The sequence below is a fragment of the Arvicola amphibius genome, chromosome 8 (assembly GCF_903992535.2).
Source record: "Arvicola amphibius chromosome 8, mArvAmp1.2, whole genome shotgun sequence".
In the NCBI taxonomy this organism is placed as follows: Eukaryota; Metazoa; Chordata; class Mammalia; order Rodentia; family Cricetidae; genus Arvicola; species Arvicola amphibius.
The window spans coordinates 79201081-79226292 of record NC_052054.1 but is presented as its reverse complement, the minus strand read 5'-3'; the positions used below and the strand labels follow the sequence as shown (position 1 = coordinate 79226292).

Here is a 25212-nt window from a genome sequence, read left to right as displayed (position 1 = left end):
AAAGAAGAGAAGCAGCTCACTGAAATGGCTGTTTCTATTTCATATCATTGGCAAAGTGCAGTCCATTGCCCACACATAGACACACCCTTTGCTCACAGAAGACATGTCCTCTAATAATGACATCCCAGCCCTTCACTAGCTCCATCCTTTCCTGCAGAGCCTCTGCTCCATCTTGTCTCTTTCCCACTGTGAAAGCATGCTTAGAGTTTCAGGGAAATCACTGCTCTTTAGGGACGTGTCCATACACTTCCCTCAGGGGGATGGGAGCACCTGGACTCTGCTCAGATGACTTTGTAGAAAGCAGTGATGTTGGAATTTCAGCCTCCCAGTTTCAGTGGGCAAGGACAACTACCCTCTGAAATTAGAGGCTGGGCTTGGGAAATCTCCTTTCTCTGCTGAAGACTGTTAAAAATAACGAGCTGAATTTCTGCTCCCTCAAGGAATGGCTTGCACTGAATGTAGTGGAATAAACAGCTTCATCTTCTCCATTTTTTTCTCTGTTCCTTTAGTGGTGTCTTTTCCTTGATTACCAGGAGACTGAATCTGATTTCTGGGACACCCATAGCATAATCATGTCTCATGTCTTTTCTTGTGTGTAGGACTTTCCAATTCTAAACCAGCTGTGATCTCCTTATGGGAAGAGCACTGGGATGGTTGACAGAGAGCTGACCAGAAGCCTCTATTTAAGTAAGCAGGGATGTTGAGTCTGTAAGCTTCTTCCTGGAACAAATGCCACATTTTTAATTATGTAACACTGACTATTCCCACCCTAAGAAGTGTGTGTGTGTCCTTTCCTTGTGCTATTTTTCATTTCATATTATTACAATTTAAATATTTTTTATTCGCGTGTCTATATTTAGCAGTTCATGTTTTGACTACTTTAAACAGTAGAAATCTACTTAAAATCTACTTTAAAAAGTAGAAATCAGGGCTGGGGTAAGGTGATTGCTAGGAAGGCATGTGAACCTGAGTTGGAACTTCATAATTCACAAACAAATGTGGGCATGGTGGTACAAACTTGTAATCCCAGCACTGGAGAAGCAGAGACTGGTAGATGCCTGGGATTTGATCCTAGCCAGCCTAGCCTAACAGTTGAACTCCAAGGCTAAAGAGAGACTCTTCCTCAAGAATAAGGTAGATAATAAGCTTGAGAAATGATACCTGAGGCTGACCTCTGGCCTCCATGCATGCATGTGCATACACACACACACACACACACACACACCCCTAAATAACCATATATATACACACAAAGTAAAAACCATTTTTACTTTAAAAGTTTAGGCTAGACATAGAAGTACATGCCTTTAATCCCAGCACTCAGGAGTAGATAGGCAGGTACAAGGGATCAACTGCTGAGGGAGTAGGCCTGAGTCAAAGACCTCTGTGGGTCCATGCACAAGTTGGGGACTTCCAAGGGAGAGGACCTGAGCTAAAGATCTCTGTGGAACCTCCATGGGAGCAGGCCCAGGCAAGGGACATCTACTGAAACAGGCCTAAGCCAGCAACCTCCCTCGAAGCAGGCCTGAACCAGCAATCTCTGCGGGAGCAGGCCTGAAGCAGCAACTTCCACAGGAGCAGGCACAGGAGAGTGACTGCTGAGGGATCAGGCCAGAGCCAGAGACCACTGTGGGACCAAGTGCTAGTCAGGGACCTCTGAGCCAGCAACCTCTGCCAGAGCAGGCCTGAGCCAGAGACCTCAGCTGAAGCACATCTAAGTCAGCAACCTCAGCATAAGCAGCCCCAAGCAAGCAACCTCCCAGGGAATAGGCCAGATTGACCGACTGCTGGTATTGCCGAGTGACCCCTGGGAGTGCTGTACAACCTCCAGGAACACCGAGTAACCTCTGGTGACTGGAATCGTGGCCCTTACTTTACCATGAGGAGCAACCATCTGAGCCTTGGATCCACTGGCATCTGGAAGATTGATCACCAGAAACACAGACAGCTGCAGCTACACCAATCAGAGGAAAAGATGGATAGACAGGGTAAGAACACATTCAACACCACAAAGAGCAAAATGACATCAATAAAAACTAGTGGCCTTACAAGAGCAAGACTTGAACAACCAAATATACATGAAGCAGAAGAAAATGACTTAAAAATAACTTTAGGAGAATGTTTGAGGCCCTTAAAGAGGAAATGAAAAAATTCCTCAAAGAAATGGAGGTGAAGACAAACAAAAAATTGGAAGAAATCACAAATCTCTTAAAGAAAACCAAGAAAAACAAACAGGTGAAACAAATGATTCAAGGCTTGAAAACCAAAATAGAAACAATAAAGAAAACAGAAACTGAGGGAATTATAGAAATGGAAATTAGTACAAAATGATCAGGAACCAAAAATGCAAACATATGAAATACCTCCGGAACGGGGAGACTCTCGACTCAAGTCTCCGGATAACATGACCCCCCAGGAACTCACAAGAGACCGTCCTTGCTGCACTCACACGAGGTTTATTGACAGGACAGGGACCAGTGCACTGGGGCTGAAACTCATTTCCCTCTCAGGGGTAGAGAGTTCAACCCTGAGTAGCTGGGAGAAGGGGTATTTAAGGGAAAAAAAACCCACAACCCAGTAATCCAAAGGGGGTAAAGAGGGCGTCATTGGAAAATTCCCAAAATACCAGTGATCATTGAAAAATTCTGAAAATACCAGTGATAATCATGAGGGGGTATTCCTTGTTTCTCAAGATTATTCTCAAGATTATAATCTAACTTTATCTTCAGCTAGTTCCTAGAACAGAGTCACTGAACCGGCTAACCTAGATTTTTGGCTTTTCTCTTCCTGCTTAGATTTTTGGCTCTATTTTTTTCTGCTAGAGGGGTCTGGATTTATTCAGGTCTTTCACATAAACAGCAGAATACAGAAGATGGGAGTGAGAATCTCAAGCGCTGAAGATACAATAGAAGAAATGGACTCATCAGTCAAAGGAAACATTAAATTTAACAAAAGCTTAACACACAAATTCAGGAAATATGGGACACCATTAAAAGATCAAACCTAAGAATAATAGGGATAGAAGAAGAAGAAATCCAGTTCAAAGGCACAGAAAGTATATTCAACAAAATCATAGAAGAAAACTTGCTCAACCTAAAGAAAGATATGTATATGAAGAATCAAGAAGCTTACAGTACACCATATAGACAGGATCCAAAAAAGAGTCCTCTTGCCACATAATAATCAAAACTAAACATACAGAATAAAGAAAGAATATTAAGAGCTACAAAGGTAAAACGCCAAGTAACATATAAAGGCAGACGTATCAGAATTACACCTGACTTCTCAATGGAAATAACGAAATCCAGAAGGTCCTGGTCAAGTGTTATGCAGAAATTAAGAGATCAGGGATGCCAGCCCAGACTAATATACCCAGCAAAACTTTCATTCACCATAGACAGACAAAACAAGATATTCCATGACAGAACCAGATTTAACAAATATCTAGTCACAAAACCAGCCCTACACAAAGTACTAGAAGGAAAACTCCAACCCAAGGAAGTTGGCTACATTCACAAAAACACAATTGACAGGGACCAGCCTCAACAAAAATACCTCTAGCCAGGGTAAGGCCATGGGGATTTAGAAATATAGTAAAGAATATAAAGACATGAATGAAAATAATAAAATGGAGAAACATACAGGATAGTATCGGGAGGGAATTTCCATGAGTACTGAAAATTTGCCTGCTGTTTAAAATAAAATGGAGAAACATACAGGATAGTATCGGGAGGGAATTTCCATGAGTACTGAAAATTTGCCTGCTGTTTAATTTTCAACTGCTTAAAATACCCTTAACCCCAAAAGGTAAGAGTAAGACAAAAGACTGCATTAACATGAGACAAGGAAATGAACATACCAATAGAAAGTCTACATTCATAGTTGTATTCTGTTGCTAGAACAAAACAAGTTGCCAAGTCACACTCATGCCCTAGACCAAAACACTCTGCAGGCAAACAAACCACTCCCTGGGTAGAATCCCAAATTATCTCCATAAAGGGGACTGGAACTTAGTTGATCCTTAGACTTCTGTTTGAGGTCAGAACAATCTACTTTTCTATTCTAGGAGCACAAGGTCTTGCAATTAGTCACACCTGTTGACAATTACCTTGAGAGAGAACCCTCTGATTTACAACTAGGTGGGACCTTTGTAGAGGTAGAAGCACACTAACTTTGAAGGAACTAGAGGTAAGTCCCAACTGTCTGACCTTTGGTCAATGTGGAAATAGGCAATTTTGGGCCTCCACAGACAATAGATGATCTCACAGCAGCAAATCTCAAAAAAGGGAAAAAACACACACAATAAAATCAACAATGAAAACTAAAATAACAGGAGCTAGCAATCACTGGTCATTAATATCCCTTAATATAAATGGACTCAATTCACCTATAAAAAGAGACAGGCTAACAGATTGGATATGAAAACAGAATCCATCCTTCTGCTGCATACAAGAAACACACCTCAACATCAAAGACAGATATTGCCTCAGAGTAAAGGGTTGGCAAAGAATTTTCCAGTCAAATGGGCATAAGAAACAAGCTGCTATACCTATCCTAATATTTAACAAAATAGGCTTAAAGTTAAAATCAATCAAAAGAGACAGAGAAGGACATTTCATATTAGTCACAGGAAAAATACATCAAGAGGAAATCTGAATACTGAACATCTGTGCCCCAAATACAGTTTTCAGTACTGTAAAAGAAACACTTCTCAAGCTTAAATCACACATTAAGCCCCACACACTAATAGTGGGAGACTTCAATACCCGACTGTCACCACCAGACAAATCTGTCAGACAAAATTTGAACAGAGAAATAAGGGAATTAACAGATATTATGACTCAAATGGACTTAACAGACATCTATAGAACATTCCATCCAAACACAAAAGAATTTACCTTCTCAGCATCACATGGAACCTTCTCAAAAATTGACCACATACTCGGTAACAAAGCAAACCTCAACAGATACAAATAAAAATTGGAATAACCCCATGTATCTTATCAGATTACTATGGCTCGAAGCTAGAATTTAATAGCAACACTAATTCCAGAATGCCCACAAACACATTGAAATTAAACAATGTTCATCTGAATCATCAATGGGTCAAGGAAGAAATAAAGAAATTAAGGACTTCCTAAATTTCAATAAAAATGACCAGAAAACATACCCAAATTTATGGGACACAGTGAAAGCAGTATTAAGAGGAAAGTTCATAGCATTAAATGCCTACATAAAGAAGCTGGAAAACCCCACAATAGTGAGTTAACAGAACATTTGAAAACTCTAGAACAAAAAGAAGCAAATGTACCCATGAGGACTAGATGGCAGGAAATAATCAAATTGAGAGCTGAAATCAACAAAATAGAAACAAAGAAAACAATACAAAGAAACAATGAGACTAAGAGTTGGTTCATTGAGAAAATAAACAAAATAGACAACCTTTATCCAAACTACCAAAAGGCGGAGAGAGAATATCCAAATTAACAGAATCAGAAATGAAAAGGGGGACATAACAACCGACAGGAAGGAAATCCAAAAAATCATAAAATCATATTTTGAAAGCTTGTATTCAACAAAATTGGAAAACTTAAAGGAAATGGACAACTTTCTGGAAAAATATCACCAAAATTAAATCAAGACAAGAAAAGAAATTAAGATCTACAACTGCTGAAGAAATAGAAACAGTCATCAAAAGGATATCAACCAAAGCAAGCCAAAGACCAGATGGTTTCAGCAAGATTCTCAAAGAAGAACTAATACCAATACTCCTCAAATAATTCCACACAATAGAAACAGAAGCAACATTGCCAAACTCTCTTTATGAGGCTACAATTACCCTGATACCCAGACCACATAAAGACATTACTAAAAAAGAGAATTACAGACCAATCTCCCTCATGAACATTGATGCAAAAATACTCAATAAAATATTGGCAAACTGAATCCAAAAACACATCAGGAAAATCATCCACCATGGCCAAGTTGACTTCATCCCAGAGATGCAGAGATGATTCAACATATGAAAATCTATCAGTGTAATCCACCATATAAACAAACTGAAAAAAATGATCATCTCCTTAGATGCTGAAAAAGCCTTTAATAAAATACAAATCTCCTCATGATAAAGGTCTTGGAGAGAGCAGGGATACAAGAAACATACCTAACATAATAAAGGCAATATACAGCAAGCCAATAGCAAACATCAAACTAAATGGAGAGAAACTCAAACGATCAGGTATCAGATATCAGGAACAAGACAAGGCTGTCCATTCTCTTCGTATCTATTCAATATACTACTTGAAGTTCTAGCTAGAGCAATAAGACAACAAAAAGAGATCAAAGAGATACAAATTGGAAAAGAAGTCAAACTCTCACTATTTGCTGATGATATATAGTTTATATAACCAACCCTAAAAATTCTACCAAGGAACTTTTCAACTCATAAACACCATCAGTAATATAGCAGGACACAAGATTAACTAAAAAAAAATCAGTAGCCCTCCTTTACACAGATGATAAATGGGCTGAGAAAAAAAAATCAGAGAAACATCACCCTTCATAATAGCCACAAATAGCATAAAATATCTTTGAGTAACTCTAACCAAACAAGTGGAAGACTTGTATGACAAGACTTTAAATCTTTGAGGAAAGAAATTGAGAAGATATCAGAAAATGGAAAGATCTCCTATGCTCTTGGGTAGGTAGAATTAGCCTAGTAAAAATGGCAATCTTACCAAAAGCAATCTACAGATTCAATGCAATGTCCAGCAAAATTCTTCACAGACCTCGAATGAACAATACTCAACTTCATATGGAAAAGCAAAAACCCAGGATAGCCAAAACAATCCTGTATATACAATAAAGGAACTTCTGGAGGCATCACAATCCCTGACTTCAAACTCTACTACAGAGCTACAGTACTGAAAACAGCCTGGTATTGGCATAAGAACAGACAGGAGGACCAATGGAACTGAATTGAAGATATTAATCCACACACTGAAAATCATCTGATCTTTGACAAAGAAGCAAAAGACATAAAATGGAAAAAAGGAAGTATATTCAACAAATGGTGCTGGCATAACTGGATAGCAACATGTAGAAGAATGAAAATAGATCCATATCTATCACCATGCACAAAACTCAAGTCTAAACAGATTAAAGACCTCAACATAAAGCCAGCCACACTAAACCTAATAGAAGAGAAAGTGGGAAATACTTTGAATGCATTGGCATATGAGATCACTTTTAAAATATAACCCTGGTAGCACAGACATTGAGAGCAACAATTAATAAATGGGACCTCCTAAAACTGAGAAGCTTCTGTAAAGCAAAAAGGACATGGTCAACAAGACAAAACCGCTGCCTACAGAATGGGAAAAGATTTTGACCAACCCCATATCAAACAGAGGGCTGATCTCTAAAATATACAAAGAACTCAAGAAATTGGTCATCAAAAGTCCAAGTAATCCAATAAAAAAAGTGGAGTACAGACCTAAACAAAGAACTCTCAAAAGAGAAATCTCAAATGGCTGAACAACACTTAAGGAAATGTTCAACATCCTTAGTCATCAGAGAAATGCAAATCAAAACAACTCTGAGATTCCATCTTACACCTGTAAGAATAGCCAATATCAAAAACACTGATGACAACTTATGCTGGAGAGGATGTGAGGTAAAGGGAACTCTTCCACTGCTGGTGGGAGTGTAAGCTGGTACAGCCCCTTTGAATATCAGTATGCTGATTTCTCAGAAAATTAAGGAACAACTTTTCTCAAGATCCAGCAATACCACTTTTGGGTATATACCCAAAGGATACTCAATCATACTACAAGGACATGTAATCAACTATGTTCAAAGCAGCTTTGTTTGTCATAGCCAGAACCTGGAAACAAACCTAAATGCCTCTCAACCAAAGAACGGATAAGGAAAATGTGGTACATTTACACAATGGAATACTACACAGCAGACAAAAATAATGACATCTTGAAATTTGCAGGCAAATGGATGGATCTAGAAAACATCATATTGAGTGAGGTAACCCAGACTCAGACAGACAAATATCATATGTACTCATTCATAAGTGGCTTTTAGACATAAAGCAAAGAAAAATCAGCCTACAATTCACAATTCCAGAGAACCTAGACAACAATGAGGACACTGAGAGAGACATACATGGATCTAAACTACATGTAACATAGAAAACAACAAGATCTCCTGAGTGAATTGGGAACATGGGGACCATGAGAGAGGGTAGAAGGGGGGGATAAAAAGGGATGGGAGCAGAGAAAAAGTATGTAACTCAGTAACAACAATAAAAAAGAAAAAAGTAGTATAAAAGAGTAAGACAGTCATAGATTAATGGAGTAAAGAAAAATAAACTATGTAAAGATGGAATGTACACAGAGAGTTTGGATTATGTATATTATTATGTTTTCTTTTAATGTTTTTACTGCAGAGAGACATTTCATTGTATGGGCTGCTAAGCTAAATAAACATATACTTTAACAGTATCTTGACCTCAAAATTTGGGTATAAGGATATGTTACTTTGGAAAAGAGGTTTTGCTTTTGTTTCCACAGAGGATGAGAACATATGGATTCCTTCCAGACCAATGTGGGTCAATGGACCAAGATCTCCTGAAAGGTCTCTGTGAACCCACAAAGAAATTCTTTGCCCAACAAAAAGTAGGAAGCAGTTTGATGAGAACTACACCAAATTCCCAAATATTGTTTATAAACGTTTGTTTACATTTAAAGGATGATATGCTATAATAGAGATGAATATATTGTATTGGTATGGATCTTGATCTATTGGTACAAATTTAGGTAGATTTGTTATACTGTGTATATGTTTTCTTCATTAGATCTTCTATTATAGTTTTTATACTGTAACCACTTCCCAAGTCCATACCATCATCTTTTTTTGCATAGTTTCTCTCAAAACCCATCAAGTTTAAATCATGGTTTCAACTTTCTTCACAATGATTCCAGTTATTGGGGTTTTGAATTGAAGGAAAAGGATCAGTACTCAGAAATGATATTGTCTCAAACATTACATTCCCGAACTTTTCCCCTTGGATGATGTTTTCCTTCTGGTAAAGTCATCTTGTCTGGAAAGCATGTCTTGCTGTCCTTTCCTCTAGACATCAACCTGCTGCCTGTCTTCTGAAGAAAGTTACAATGATCTCTTATGAGTCTTTATGATTATGATAATCTGGAATGAAGCGATTTAAGAAACAATTTCAAGATTTAAAGTGCGCACAGTACATGAATAAAGGTGATGCACCATAGCCAAAAGCAAGAGTCAGAAGAGAGTGTTCTATAAGTAGAGAAGACCCAGAACACTGGCATAAATGGAATGAATTAGATCACAGGGCTCATGGAGAGAAAGAATTTGAAAGAAGATGAGATGACACTAAAGAACGGGAGCTGGCAAACTTGTTCTTAAGAGTGTGGAAGACTAAATAGTTTATGTTTTATGAACCATGTGGTTACTATTGCAGTTATTCAGCTTTCCCATTGTAGAAGGAAAACCTAGACAATACAGAACTATAAGAATGTAGTTATGGGCTGGTTGTGGTGGTTTATGCCTTTAAACCCAGCACCCAAAAGGAAAGGCAAGTAGATCTTTGTGAATTAGTGGCCAGCCTGGGCTACACAGTAAGTTGCACGCCAGTCTGTGCTACATAGAACAGTTTTCAAATACAACAATAAAAAATGGTTGGCCAACTAAGGCTGCGACTTGCTGATCCTTGTTACTCTAACAAAGAATACTCTAAACAAATACAATACAGCACCTAGGTATTCAATGTGAAATGCCTTTAAGGAACAACTTTGGCCTTATTTGGAAGCTTTTGAGATATACTGAATGACAGAACTCACTTGAAATCTACGGAATCAGAACCTGTATTTTAGGAAGATATCCAGGTGATTCAGGGTGTTATAGCACGACAAGCTCTGATTTAGTATTACTTAAAACTATGTCTCCCTGGGCTAGTTGTAAATGTAAAAGTACATACAAAGAGCCTACAAAGCTAACTAGGATTTCAAAGAGAAGTTCTGGCTGGGCATGGTTGCTCATGCCTTTAATTCCAACATTTGGGAAGCAGAGGCAGGTAGATCTTTATGAGTTCAAGACCAGTGTGGTCTATATATAGAGTTCCAGGCCAGCCATACTACATTGTGACACTCTGTTTCAAAAAACAGTGGCTATATGTGCATTCTATTTTAACCTTTAAGATAGAATGCTGCCTTTTGAGGCTAGCCTTGTCTACACAGCAAGTTCTGGGGCAACTAGGGCTGTATGGTGACATCTTATCTCAAAAATTAATGATGATGATAGATAATTTTAAAAACAATGCACTCTTTTATTAGAAGAATGGTTAGCATATTTTTTAATCTTGTCTCAACCACCTTTTCATTTTACTCTGAGACAAGGCTCACTGTGTGACTCTTTTTGGTTTGTAACTATATACTTCCTGAGTCCTAAGATTAAAGGTGTGTGCCAGCATGCCTAGCACTTGCCTCTTCATATTCAGATTTCATGAATGCAAGCCTGAAGATTTAGTAATACAAGTTTGAAGATCGATCTATCTATCTATCTATCTATCTATCTATCTATCTATCTATCTATCTATCTATCTATCTATCTATCTATCATCTGTCTGTCTGTGTCTGTCTGTCTGTCTGTCTATCTATCTATTTATCTATCTACCTATCTACCTACCTACCTATCTGAACATTTTGCCTCCATGTGCATATGCTGCCCACAGAGGTCAGCAGAGTGCATCAATGTAATGAGCATGGAAACAGATTCCTCTGAATGAATAAATAAAGGGGAATCTGTAGTGTAGATAGAGCAGGAAATTTATAGAGTAAGAATAAATGCAACTTGGTGTAATGTAAAAGCATTTCTTCTTGTGTGTGGTGTGGAAAATTACTAAGGTGAAATATTAAGAGAACATTTGCCCGCTTGAAGGCTGCCACACCCATCTGGCCCTGCCAGATGAGGGGGCTGCACCCAGCAACCATGGTAACGAAATAATCTTGCCACACAAGAGGGACCCCCACCCTTCTGTGGTCAGTCGATACTGATAACCCAGGACATCTGGTTATCGGAAGGATCAAACGAGGAGCAGTTTCAAACTGACTTAAAAGAGAGGGCTGAAGCAGGATGGTCATCTCACTTCTCACAATGGCTCTGACATCAGGCCTTCATGGAAAGAGAGATCCTCCTAGCCTGCCTCCCGAAAAGCAGAAATATTAAAACGCCTTGCCTAAACATTTAATGCTCTGTCTCCTGAGTACAGAGCTTCACCTCCTGAAAACAGACATTTAATGCCTTGTCTCTTGAATGCAAAGCCTCATTTCCTGAGAGTGGACATTGAAGGTCTGTCTCCCGAGAACAGACAAGATATTCTGCCTTTCAGAACGCTTTGCCGTCCCGAGAGCAAAGCTTCGTTTTCTGAGTAGACAGAACGCTTTGCCATCCTGAGAGCAGAGCTTCGTCGAGAATAGTGAGCTAAGAGCCTTGTCTCCCGAGACTCGGTCACTCTGAAAAGCCGAGTTCAAGGCCCTACATTCTGAGACAGACTAGCACCAGGCTATAGACGACCCGATACCAGCCTGGAACACGACATCGGAACCTTATCTCCCGAGTGCAGACTATGGGGTCAAGAGTCGATCTACGCTACCCAGCCTCCAGTGCGGACAAGAGCCCAGCCTGAAGAAATTCAAAAAGCCCTTTTTAAGCCAGGGAATACCAGGTTGTATGATGCTATTTCATGTGTGTATGAGATGTTAAGAGAAGAGCATATACGTATTAATACATAGGTTTAGTGTGTGAAATGTTAAGAGATATCTTATGGATAATTAATAAGATTAGGAAATGTTAATAGATAAGGTTAAGAAGTGTTTTCTAGATAAGTAATGGATAAGTCGTATTAAGGTTAAGAAGTGTTTTATGAATAAGTGGTAAGTTAGATTAAGGTTATGAATTGGTTTTATGTATTAGGATTAATAGGATTAATAATTGTGATATTGAATTGCCTGTGTGTTGCCCATTATCAAACCCCATGCCTACTAAGATTGTAAACCCCATTGATACATTGGATATTGAAGTTGCTAGTAAAGAATCATTATAAAAACAATTCTCTTGCTTGGTCTGGTCACTAATCGCTCTCTGGGGAGAAGGGCACAGAGTCCTCATAGATATTACTCGAAAAGAACCTGGAGCTGAAGTCCCCCAGCTCGTAACAATCAGCCACTGCCGTCCAGGAACTGGAGCAACTGATGGTTGGGAGCTGCCATGTGGGTTCTAGAAACTGAACCTGGGTCCTCTGCAAGAGCAGCTGCTGCTCTTAACTGCTGATTCATTGCTCCAGCTCCTAGTTCAACTTTAATTTCAAAAAAAAAAAGTTCCCATGAGTGCTTTTGGTTTTTATTTTGTGTGTTCATTATGAAAATTTTAGCTTCAGTGAAGTATTTTATTGGAATTTCATAAGGAACTGATTCATGAAGGTCCAACATGCCACACATTAAAAAAAAAAAACCACCACAAAATGATTCGTAATACACTGGAAAGCCCAGTTTGGTTTACTCCATTCTCTTTAGAAACTTGATAAAACACTAATAATCAATTATTGTTTACTACCTGTGTCTATAATGATTATTCGCCAAGAGGATGAAAGCTCCCATTTATGTTCTAAAATGTTTAAGTTTTTTCAGTTCTGATCGGGTGCTTCCCAAAGAGGTTCAGTGAACCTTTTCTCAGCTGTGAGAAGTAAATGGATTAAAGTATGCTAACTGTACTGAACAGTGCCCGGTGCCTAGCATGCACCTATTTACTGAGGCTCTGCTATAGTTGATGTCCTTTGTTAAGTGCTCTGCATGCAAATTTCTCATCTCAGTATGGATTACTTTTCAACAGATACTTTGTAATACATTTCCACAATACAGTAGCCTTTAATATCCCTATTTTAAGATTAAAACCATGAGGTTTAGACAAATTAAATGAGTTGTTCAAAGTCACACAGTGTCATAGTAATGGCAGAGCTACGGTTTCCCAGAACTAAGCTCACTGTGTTAAGACAAGTCTAGTGCCTAAAGCAGGCAGAGAGAAAATAAAGCTGAATGATATGTTTGGATCATACAAAAAAGAGTCTCATATACAATTTTAAGGGTGTTGATTAGTCTAAAAACAATAGCAGGAAAGGGCAGCTACAGGGGGAGATGGTGATGTGTTAATCTTTATGCCTTAAAAAAACTGCTGGGTATGGTACCACACTTCTGTAATCTCGGCACTTGCCCTTGAGGGGCAGAGACAGGAGGGTAATGAATTGAGGCCAACCTTGGCTACATAGTGAGTCTAAGGCCAGCTTTTTTTTTCCCCACAAGATTCCACTTCAAAATAAAATCATTTTGGGTACATTATTGGAAAATCACTTGGAGATAGTAATAATAGATACTGGAAAACCCATTAGAACGATATAGCAGTGACCAGCACTAAAGACAGAAAAGAACACAGATTTCAGAAATATTTAGGAGCTGGGATTTACAGGACTTGGTGATTGCCTGGATTGGGGGGTAAGAGTGACTTCCCAATGTGAACTCTCTGGTGATGAGCAAGATGTGCGTGCTGCCTGAAGGTTTTCTTACACTCCTTACACTCATAGGGTCTCTCTCCTGTATGGATTCTCTGATGCTGGGCAAGGGATCCACAGTAACTGAAGGCCTTCCCACAAACATTACATTCATAAGGCTTCTCTCCAGTATGCACTCTCTGGTGCTGAGTAAGGGACGAGTCATTGCTAAAAGCCTTCCCACACTTAATACATTCATAAGGTTTCTCCCCTGTGTGAACTCTTTGATGTTGAGCAAGATAGGCGATCTGGCTGAAGGCCTTCCTACATTCCTGGCATTTATAAGGCTTTTCACCCGTATGGATTCTCTGATGCTGAGCAAGGTGGGAATTTTGGCTGAAGGCTTTCCCACATTCCTTGCATTTGTAGGGTCTCTCCCCCGTGTGTATTCTCTGGTGCACAGTAAGGTATGCGCGAAGGCTGAAGGCTTTCCTACACACCCTGCACTCAAAAGGTTTCTCTCCGGTGTGAACTCTCTGGTGTTGAGCAATAGATGATCTATTGCTAAAGGCTTTTCCACACTCGATACATTCATAGGGTTTCTCTCCCGTATGGACCCTCTGATGCTGAGCAAGGTAGGCAAACTGGCTGAAGGCCTTCCTGCACACCTTACACTCATACGGCTTTTCTCCGGTATGAACTCGCAGGTGTTGAACTAGATGTGCATTCTGGCTGAACGCTTTCCGGCATTCTTTACATTCATAGGGCTTCTCTCCAGTATGAATCCTGTGATGCTGAACGAGGTTTGACCTCTGGCTGAAGGCTTTTCCACACTCAACGCATGCATAGGGCTTCTCTCCAGTGTGGATTCTCTGGTGCAGAGTGAGGGAGGAGCTCTGGTTGAAGACTTTCTCACAATTGCTGCACTTCAGAAGTTTCTTCTCTGTGTAGATGCTCTCGGGCTTGACAGTCTTCCAGCTTTTCTTGCATGTGCCTTGTTTAAATGCACTCTCCTCTCTGGGGGTTGTCTGTCGTGTTTGAAGCAGTGTGTTCTGATAGAAACCTCCCCAGGATCTGTTATCAATCAGAGCTTCAAGAGCAATGGTCTCTTCCTTGAAATATGCTTTTAGATTCTCAGATTGTCTCTCAAAATGATGCTCATGGTCCCATTCTCCCATCAAACTGGGACAATGAAGGCCGATACTTCTAAGTTCTTCAATTATCTTTCTGGATGACTGTTCTTCATAAAGTTCCTGCTTTGGGATTAATCCTTCAGTCACATACATAGACTCCCAATCTAAAAGTAATAAAAAAGTGTCTTCTTTATTTTATATCAAGAAAATATGATCATGAAAGAACATTTGTAAAGTGAAGTGTGTAAACTTAGTATCAAATAAAACCCCCAACGAACACTTATTCTCACAGTTCTGAAGTATATAACAAACTGAAAATTGGCCATAAGGATCTATGAGGAGTGACTGGAACCTCAAGAACAGCAGCACGGCAAGCCACAGGGTGAGAAGGAATGGCTATGACCGGACTTGGCTGTAATTATGGACACTAAAATAGTCTGCATTCCCATAATTGCTTCATCGAAGGACATTCATTGAAAAATAATTATCTGATTTGAGACGCTCTTGTGGATGCTTTCAGTATCATGACCACTGCCTTCATTGATCTTATTTCCTTATCAGAGACAAAAAGCAATCAGGGAACTTTAATTGCATGTTAAATGTATTAAGTGCTACAGAAAAAGGAAGGGAAGGCAGCCATGTATCTGTAGAGAGTTCATCAAGTCCTAAAATGATATTGACAATTGTCTGTTTTATGTTTTACTTCATTATAACTTAAATTTGTACAAAATAATCAACAGATAAAATTTTCTCTTACCTTGTTTAAAATTTTTATTACATTGTTAAACTTATTTTGCTGGGCAGTGATGGCACATGTGTTTAATCCCAGAACTCAAGAGGCGGAGGCAGGCAGATCTATGAGTTCAAGGCCAGCCCGGTCTACAGAGCAAGTTATAGGACAACCAGGCCTACACAAAGAAACCCTGTCTCAAAAAACAAAAAAAATATTTTGTGTTTGTGTTTGTGTGTGTGTGTGCACATGCACACACACACACACATATGCACATGCATGCCCATGCCACTCACCATGTGGATGTCAGAGGACAACTTGCTAGAGTTAGTTCTCTCTGCCCACCATTTGGGTTCTAGGGATGGAACTCAGATTGTAAGGCTTGAAAGTAAGTGTTGCTCCCCACGGAGACATCTCAGCAGCCCCAGTTATCCATTTCTTAAGCTAAGAAGTAACTAAATGGGTTTTGTTTTATTTAAACTTCATATAGGGGATGGGGAGATGGCTCAAGTGAGTAAGAGCACTAACTGTTCTTCCAGAGGACCCAAAACCGGCTGCAAGCACCAGGCTTACAACTGCCTGCAACTCCAGATGATCACGGTGTCCCTTCACAGCAAGAGGAAAGTCACTAAGGCATGCACACACGTGTGCACACAACACACACGCCACACTTTAAAATGAAATACTTTCTAGACTCCATATATGTGATGTCTCTTTATGTGAGTGATTCTTTAATAATACACATAAATTTAATTCTGTATCATTTGATACTACAGTTACCCATCAAAATGTCTTCTCAGAAAATAGACTGCGGACATAAAACACTGGCTGAGGCGGTGTGGGATGTGGGGTTGAGAGAGGGATTTACAATGACAGAATACTTGTCCTTCATGTTTCCTCAGTGTTTTCTGTTTGTCTGTAAACCCTTCCCACACCACAAACCCAAGATCTTGTTTCTTGGTTCCCCAAATATTCTCCAGCTGCTTATCTTTGTTGTTGTTAAAGACTGTCGTCTTCCCAGCTACCAGAATCCCCTCTCACCCTTTCTCTGGGTTTCCTTTTCGTCTATGCCACCTGTAGCTCTATCACATCTTTACTGCCGCCCGGCACTTGCTGAGTTATTAGTGCACACATGCAGCACTCTAGGACCCCGGGGTGGGGGGCGGGGAGGAGGCTGCTGAAGATAACCATGTCTGAAGGGCAAGCTGAGCAATGTTGGCGTTGATTAGCGGAATGAGAATGCATGAACTGGTAGAGAAGATGAGGCACTTGGGGAGACACCACTACCTCTGGTCGAGGTCACTCCACACAGCAGAAAACTCCACGGTACTTCAAACGTATTATTATAGCTGTGACAAAACAAAGAGGTGAAGTGACTGTCCTAAATTTCACCACATGTGAGAACCAGAATTTGAACCTGGTGCCTCATTTACTCTCGGTATGGCATCCATCAAATCAGGAAAAGACTATTTAAAAGCTTGACATGAACTATGAAATGAGAAGTAACAGAAGTCGGAAAACAGATGGAATAAGTCATTAGGAAGAAGGGAAGCATGAGGGAGGAGAGAGCAAGGTTGGCCAGTGGGGAGACTATCCGGGAAAGCCCCAGGTTTCTTTTAGTCCTAAGACATTTAGGAACATGCCACAAAAAAGAACCCAGGGATACTTTCCTGAGTCAGGTTGAGCTGTCACCTTCAAAGGTCTCTGCCTTTCTAGTCCCGCCCCCCCCCCCCACTCACCTGTGGACAAACTGTCTGTCAGTTCTGTCTTCACCGTCCACGGCTCTTTTCCTTGTTCCAACAAGAATATCACACTTGGCTTGGAAAAGCAAAGGCCTGAGCAGGTGGAAAGAAATGACTTGGTTATGTCGAGGGCAGCCCACAGCGTACACCTGGTACCAGCCACACCGCAGGGCAGGCCCCATGCCCAGGAGTAGCCACCCACAAAATAAATGCAATAGCAGTTTTCTTTCCTTTTGTTTGCTTTTGCTTTTTTTCTTACTGGTATTTTGTCTGTTCATTTTGATTTTTGTTTTTGTGGCTTTTTTGTTGTTGCTGTTGGTAGGTTCTTGATTTGTTTCTTTCTTTTTTTGAATTCTCAGCTACTTCTCCAGGACCATTTCTGCCTGTGTCACCATGCATCCTGCCATGATGTCAATGGACTAAACCTCTGAAACTGTAAGCAGTCACCAGTTAAACGCTTAGCTTTATAATAGCTGACATGGACAGAGTGTCTCTTCACAGCAACAGAACAGTGACTGAAGCAGAGGGAAAGGTTTATTAGGCTTACATTTCTACATCATAGTCCATCACTGAAGGAAGTCAGGGCAGAGACTCAAACAGAGCAGGATCCTGGAGGCAGGAGCTGATGCAGAGGCCATGGAGGGGTGCTGCTTACTGGCTTACTCCACATGGCTTGCTTAGCCTGCTTTCTTATAGAACTCAGGACCATCAGCTCAGGGATGGTTCCACCCACAATGGGATGCTCCTTCCCCCATCAATCACTAATTAAGAAAATGCCCTGCAGCCTGATCTTATGGAGACATTTCTTTTCTTTTTTTTTTTTTTTCCGAGACAGGTGTTTCCCTGTAGTTTCTAGGCCTGTCCTGGAACTAGCTCTTGTAGACCAGGCTGGCCTTGAAATCAGAGATCTTCCTGCCTCTGCCTCCCGAGTGCTGGGATTAAAGGCGTGCGCCACCACTGCCCGGCTGGAGACATTTTCTTTTTTTTTTTTTTCTTTTTTTTTTAAATATTTATTTATTTATTATATATACAATATTCGGTCTGTGTGTATGTCTGAAGGCCAGAAGAGGGCACCAGACCTCATTACAGATGGTGTGAGCCACCATGTGGTTGCTGGGAATTGAACTCAGGACCTTTGGAAGAGCAGGCAATGCTCTTAACCGCTGAGCCATTTCTCCAGCCCCTGGAGACATTTTCTTAATTGAAGTTCCCTCCTTTCAGATAACTTTAGATTGTGTCAAGCTGACATAAACTATTGCGCATACTTACCCAGAGATACCAGGATCCTGTAGTTCTCCAACATCACATGGCTGTACAAATGCCTTTGAGAAGAATTCAGAGAATCCCATTCTTCCTGGGAGAAGTCTACCGCTACATCTCTGAAGGTCACCATCTCCTGAAGTGAAAGAAATGAGAGGCAATGACCTCCTCCCTCACCACGTTCACCTCGCTTACCCAGCACTGGGACAGTGGGCTCTCCCTGAGATGACACCCCCAAAGACATCAGCCACATTCCCTCTCAGGGCCCCTGTATTTCTCAGATCATTCCGAATAGTGCTCCGATGTAGTGGGGACCTAGCAGAGTCATTGCGTCACGGCTGAACATTAGAATGAAATCGTCCTTTCTCACTAACAACATTAGGATATGATAGTTGGAGGTGCTTAGACCTGGAAGAAATCACAGTAGAGAACAGCGATCGCTTTTCATGATTTACAGGGTTGTTTTTCTAAGGGTGCTTCCCGTCTGTTGAATGACTGCGGTCACAAGAGTCACCTGGCACCCTTGGAGGACCTTGAATCATTGGGTACTGCAAACAGTGCACAGCAAGGGCAAACAGTGCACAGCAAGGGCAAACAGCACACAATAAGGGGTGTGATTTTCTTCAGAGAACGAACAGATCAAAGGGACTTTGGTGGGAGGAACTTGTTTGACACATAAAATGACCTTTGTGTAGCAATCAATAATATGCTCTGAATGGCAGTTGGTGGTTCAATCCATCAGAGGCTGGGCTTGCTTGTTGCCAGAGAGCCTAGATTGTACCCTGGAGTGAGTCTCCTTTCTTGATCCTCTTGAGCAACACAGAACAACATGCCCACCTCAATTCCCTACTCCTCCAGCTATGCATATATATGTATATATAAAATAAAATATATACATATATAAATATATGTATATATGCATACATGTATATATGTGTGTGCATATATATATGTATATATGCATATGTGTACATGCATATATATTTGCTTATAAGTTATGTGTGGGAGGGCTTTGCCTGCATGTATGTCTGCACATCACGTGAATGCAGTGTCCTCAGAGGCCAGAAGAGGGTGTTGGATATCCTGGAACCAGAGTTACAGATGGTTGTGAGCAGCAATATGGGTGCTGTCAGTCTCTGCAAGAGCAGCCAGTGCTCCTAACCACTGAGCCATCTCTCCAGCCCCAGATCAGAGGTGCTGAGTTTGAACCCAGGACTTTGCATGTGCTAAGCAAAGTTCTTCAGGAAGCTACATCCTCAGCTCTGTACTTTATTTTTTGTAACATAGTTTAATGTATCCCAGACTGGTCTCCAATTCTGTGTAGCTGAGGATGACCTGGAACTCCTGATCCTCCTGCCCCCACCTCTCAAGTGCTGGGATTACAAGTGTGCACTATCACACCTGGTTTTTGAGGTCCTGGATTTAAGCTCAGGGCTTAGTCCATGCTAGGCAGACACTGAGCTACAACTCAGGCCTCTGCTTGCTTCATTTATTTCCTGTCCCCTTCCCTGATGACTGAAATGTAAGTAGCACGAGTTCAGTGTGCTTTGCTCATGATCCATTCCCAGGGATGGGATCCTGGGGGCTGCAGACCCCTGTCCCCTTGACTTGCTTTGCCTGCCTCAGACCCCTTGCCTGCTGGAGTGAACTGAGCAAAAACAACCTGTTTACCTGTGCCTGCAGCTCCCCTGATGGCAGGGGAGTGGGTTCTGGTGAGGCCTGCAGCTGAAAGATCCCGAGAGCTGGGGCATGGCTATCAATTAAGGATCCCTATGTAGGCTTCCCTGGAGCACAATAAGTTGGCATTGTTGTTTTAAGGGGTGACCCATGTCCCCGTGTCTCTGTCTGTGTGCGTGTGTTTTTAAAACTCTCTAGCCTGGTTCCCTGGTTCACATACCGTAGAGTGTAGAACAGATGCTGTGTTTTACAATGGAACAGAACTGGTACTCATGAGACATTCAAATACTCAATAGTCCAACCAGACACATGCCTGTAATCCCAGTGATTGGGAGGCAGAGCAGGCAGCTCTGTGAGTCTGAGGCCAGCCTGGTCTACAGAGGGAGTTCCAGGACAGGCTCTAAAAGCTACACAAAGAAACCTCGAAGAAAAAAAAAAAACAAACCAACCAAACAAAAATACTCACTGGACCATTTGGATGAAGAAGGAAGGGTTGAACATTTCAAGAAGGGGATAAAAGATGGCCCACAGTTACGTGCTACAGCTCTGAGAATTGTGCTAGTCTGGGCAGAGTAAATAGTTTTTGTGTAGAGAAATAGAAGTTTCATTCATAATTTTGCTTCTGTCTCCGGAGCAGGGCAAAGTTTTTAAAAATCTGGAGCTAAGCTATGATTCATTTACACTGCAGTTTTCTTTATGTGACTGCTGCTGATGAACCGAATAAACGTTCCGTGTGTGTGTGTGTGTGTGTGTGTGTGTGTGTGTGTGTAACATAGAATCAAACTAAGGGCTTTGTGAATTATAAGCAGTATTCCACCACCACCTTCTTCAAATTTGATTAAATTTTGTCCCCATAAAAACAAAACAAATTGGATATGGTGGCGCATACTTTTAATCCCATCACTCAGGTGGTAGAGTTCCTGTGATTCTGAGGGCCAGTTTTGATCTACAACAGCCAGTTTCAAGACAACAAAAAAAGACCCTGTCTCAAAAACCAGTGAAACCCAAGAAAACAACAACAACAGACCTGTCTCAAACAGGCAGAGCAGCACAGGCCTGTAATCATCACACTCCAGGGGCAAAACAGGACAGAAAGTTTATGGCCAGCCTGGGTACACAGAAAGGCCTTATGTCAACACACCAAGGACAGAAAATGCAGCTCAAGTGGTACAGGACCCGCCCAGCACAGGAAGAGGCACTGGCTGTGATGCCCAGCACAGGAAAGGCACTGGCTTGTGATGCCCAGCACAGGAAAGGCTCTGGCGTGTGATGCTCAGTCCAGCATAGGAAAGGCACTGGCTGTGATGCTCAGGATTAACAGTGGTACAGGACCCGCCTGGCATAGGAAAGGCACTGGCTGTGATGCTCAATATTTAGGAGGCTGACGCAGGAAACTCTGAGTTCTAGGCTAGCCTGGGACACATAAAAAAAACAAGTTTTTTGTTGTTGTTTAGGAAGAGAGGAAAAGAAACGGTCTCAGGAAGGAAAGGATTCTAGAGGCCCCAACACGCAGTAACGGTCTTTCTCTTATTTAAATACACGAGGTTGTAAGGGAACTGCTCCCGTTTGCTTCTGCCAACAGTTGGGTTGGTGAGGACATATGCTCCCCAAGAAGAGGATATAAAACCATATAATGAGAAAGAAAGGGATGCAGGGGGGTGCCTCAGCAGTTAGGAGCCCTTGTTGCTCAAACCAGGTTTGGTTCCCTGCACCTCCATGGAGCTCAGAGCTGTGAGTAAGTCCTGTTCTGGGGATCCAACACCTTCTTCTGACACCAGGGACACCACATGCACATGGCACAATACATACATGCAGGCAAAAGATGTATGTACATAAAATAAAGTCATATCTAATAAGCATATATGACATCCATAGTTCTTCAATTAGTTTTTTAAGGATTTAATTGTGTGTTTACATCTTGTGTGTATACAAGTGCAGGTGCCTATGGAGGCCAGGAGGAGGCTGTCAGAAGTCTCTTAGAGCGGGAGTACTGGCAGTTGTGAGCTGCCTGGCATAGATACTGGAGACCAGATTTAGGTCCTTAGCAAGAGAAGTATATGCTCTTAACGTCTGAGCCATCCCTCCAGCCCTCACCCTCTTTTTTGAGGTTGTTCATCTATATAATCAACAAAAATAATCGCAAGGTCAACTGCAGGCATAGCTCAGTGCTAAAGAGTGCTTGCCTCCCGTGTACAAGGGCCTGGGTTTGAGCGACGGCATTGAAGTTTCAAAGAGGGCTTAAATCCAAATGAAAATTAATTTGACCCCTAACAAATGATGACAGTGTACTTGGCCTCTGTGTTTCCATGGTCTACACACGTAGAGTCAACCAACTGTGATCAAAATATCAGGAGAAGCTGGGCATGGAGTGGAACATCTGTAATCACTGCACTAGGGAGGCTGAGGCAGGAGAATTTCAAGTTTAAGGAGCCAAGCACGGTCAGAGAGAGGGGGTGAAACACAAAAGGAGCAGGAAGAATGGAAGTAGAGACCCAAGCCAGGAGAATATAGCAGCTATCCACGTGAGAGATGTCAGTTCAGAACAGAACAGAAGCAGTGGCGGCAGAGGGAAAGCTGGCTAATTCTAGCTATGCTTCAAAAGCTGAACAAACCGCTCCACGATGGAAGAGCAAGAGCTCCCGAGTTCACATCCCCATTTTATCGGCAACCCATTCGGTTTATCATCAACAGCGGGAGAGTGGCCTTACTAAACCACTAAACACTAACAGTGTCAGACCGTGACACTCTCCCGCTCGTGGATTTTACTCGATTTGAGAGATGCTTGCATCTGAGGTGGTGATTATGCAACCACGCGAACACATTCAGTGGGCGGTCAGAGATGAACGTCGGTTTCAGGGATGCGATCTAGTCAGGTGTGGCGGTGCACACTTTCAGTCACAGCCCTCAGAAGGCAGAGGCCAGTGGACCTCTTCGAATTCAAAGCCTGCCTGGTCTATGCAGTGCGGCCCCTTATGAAAATAAAAAGGTTTAGATGTACAGTCTGGCAGGCATACATGTACACATACTCATACACAAGCCGTGAGACAAGATGACATTACCAAATCAGTGAGTGTGGATGAAGGAGGAGGTGGCCCGAGACTACATCCTGTGGTACCCAATGTCAACAGAAACTTAAAATTTGTTGATCCGTGAATGCTTGGAAGTAAATAGAATTAATCTGGCCTTTATCTTGTATGTGGGGAATAGCATGCTAGGAGGGAATGTATGTGTAAGAGCACACATTTAAAATGTATATAGCACTACACGCCTTTGATCCCAGCACTCGGGAAGCAGAGGCAGGCGGATCTCTATCGTGATTTCCTTTACCATTTGCTATATAATAAAACTCAGGGACGAATATAAGAATAACCCTGAGACAAACACGACACACACCATCACTGTTCCTCCTGCCCCAGGCTCAAAAAGGTCCACTTCACTGGAGGCCTTTCTCCCCACTGGGGGACTCTCTGTGAACCCTGCCTCTTGAATCAATGTCTGACTTCACTGAACGTCAGACTACAACACTGACAAAATTACCACAACAGATCTCCATGAGTTCGAGGCCAGCCTGGTCTACAGAGTGCATTCCAGGACAGCTAGGGCTACACAGAGAACCCTGCCTCATCTCCCCCACCCCATGTATATACAGGTGGGGAGGTGGGCCATAGTTAAGAGCATTGCTAAGCTCTTCCAGAGGATCCAAATTCAGTTTCCAGCATCCAGGTCAGGTGCCTCCCAGTGCCTGTAACGCCAGCACCAGAGGATCAGACTCCCTCTTCTGGGCTCTGCAGGCAGTGCCACACACTTGGCACACACGGATAAACACACATACACTTAACAAAAAAACTATTGAAAAGGTCAAAAAAATTAAATTAAAAATTTTAAGGACGAGTGAGCTGACAGAAAGAATTTCCCTCAGAGTGAAAGAAATTAGATGCGGTCAAATGAGCTAGTCAGGGATTGGAGTATTGGGGAATCCCACCCAAGGGCTGTGATGCCACCTGCTGTGGGTTTCAGGAAGAAAGTTGATGGTCTATTCACTTTGAAAGCAGGAAGGTAGGGAGAACACACCACCTCACCTAACACGCGATCTTAAGAAGCCGAGAGCTATTCTTTTTTCCTCTCAACTCTTAAGAACTGGCAAGTCCTGATAGCTGAGATGGGGAAAGAATGTGAATAATTAGGTGTTCCTCTCAGCATCCCGAATTACCTACCATTTTAGGAGTTTTTTTCCCTCCTGTTGCAACCTTCCCTCCAATAACAGCATTGATGGAGACCTAGCAATTTATTTGCATACAATATAATTCATGTCTAAGTCATTTCCAATTTGTTACTTGGGCAGCAAATATGAAGAGATTACAAACAAAGAGAAATGCGACTGATTAAAGATACAGCTCGAATAAATAAGCCATTAAGATTAAATGAAGTTGCTGAACTTCATCGACCATTCTTCTGCACAATAAGAGAGTGATTCAGAAACTTGGTAGCATGCTGTCACCACTTGGCTAGCTTGACAAAAAGACACTGGGTGACAGTCTCAAGACCCTCACATACCCAATCTCAAAGACGACATTGTCAGCCACTGTCACACATATGCCACGGTTAAAGGCCCTGTGTGTAAACAGTATCAAATGTCCACCCTCTCCTACACTCCCAATTCTCGAACATTCGGGTACCACAGGCTGGCATCACGAACAACGGTCTCACGCTCTAGTCACAAAGAAGCGGCACGTCCGTGCACAAGGGGGTAAAGAGAAAAGTACCAGATGTGGATTCACTCGCACCCCGTCACAGAGTGGACTCGCACATCAGGTGACAGTGTCGCCGTACCGTAGCCAAAACTGTCCTGTTCCAAGGGCCACCCAGAGTGCCTGATGACCGGTGTCCGAGAGACGCGCGCTGGCCACTCCCCGGCCCACTTCTCACCAGCAGAACCAACTGCGGGAAGATTCCGTTTCGGCCCGGAAGGCTCTGGAATCTCCTCCAAACCCTCCGACCTTAGGTTGAGGGAATCTAGGCTCAGGGGGAAAGGGACGGAAAAGAAGAGCCTCGGTTGCCTGGGCTCCTGGAGGACACAAAGGGGCGACG

The 25212-nt window shown here is 41.9% G+C and overlaps 1 protein-coding gene across 2 annotated transcripts in view; it reads right to left on the bottom strand.

Annotated features, from left to right (window-relative positions):
- LOC119821588 (zinc finger protein 568) overlaps window positions 1-25212 on the bottom strand; it is an 84597-nt gene extending 59385 nt beyond the window's left edge. The window contains exons 1-4 of one of the 2 annotated variants that reach the window (XM_038340721.1): window positions 24888-25212; window positions 18457-18583; window positions 17185-17280; window positions 10785-14879 (exon numbers count right to left, since the gene is read on the bottom strand). In XM_038340721.1, coding sequence (XP_038196649.1) covers window positions 13555-14879; window positions 17185-17280; window positions 18457-18580 — 1545 coding nt within the window. In that variant the 5' untranslated portion in view covers window positions 18581-18583; window positions 24888-25212 and the 3' untranslated portion in view covers window positions 10785-13554. Of the gene's footprint in view, window positions 14880-17184; window positions 17281-18456; window positions 18584-18855; window positions 18962-24887 lie in introns of those variants that run through there. The other variant, XM_038340722.1, reaches the window with a different exon arrangement.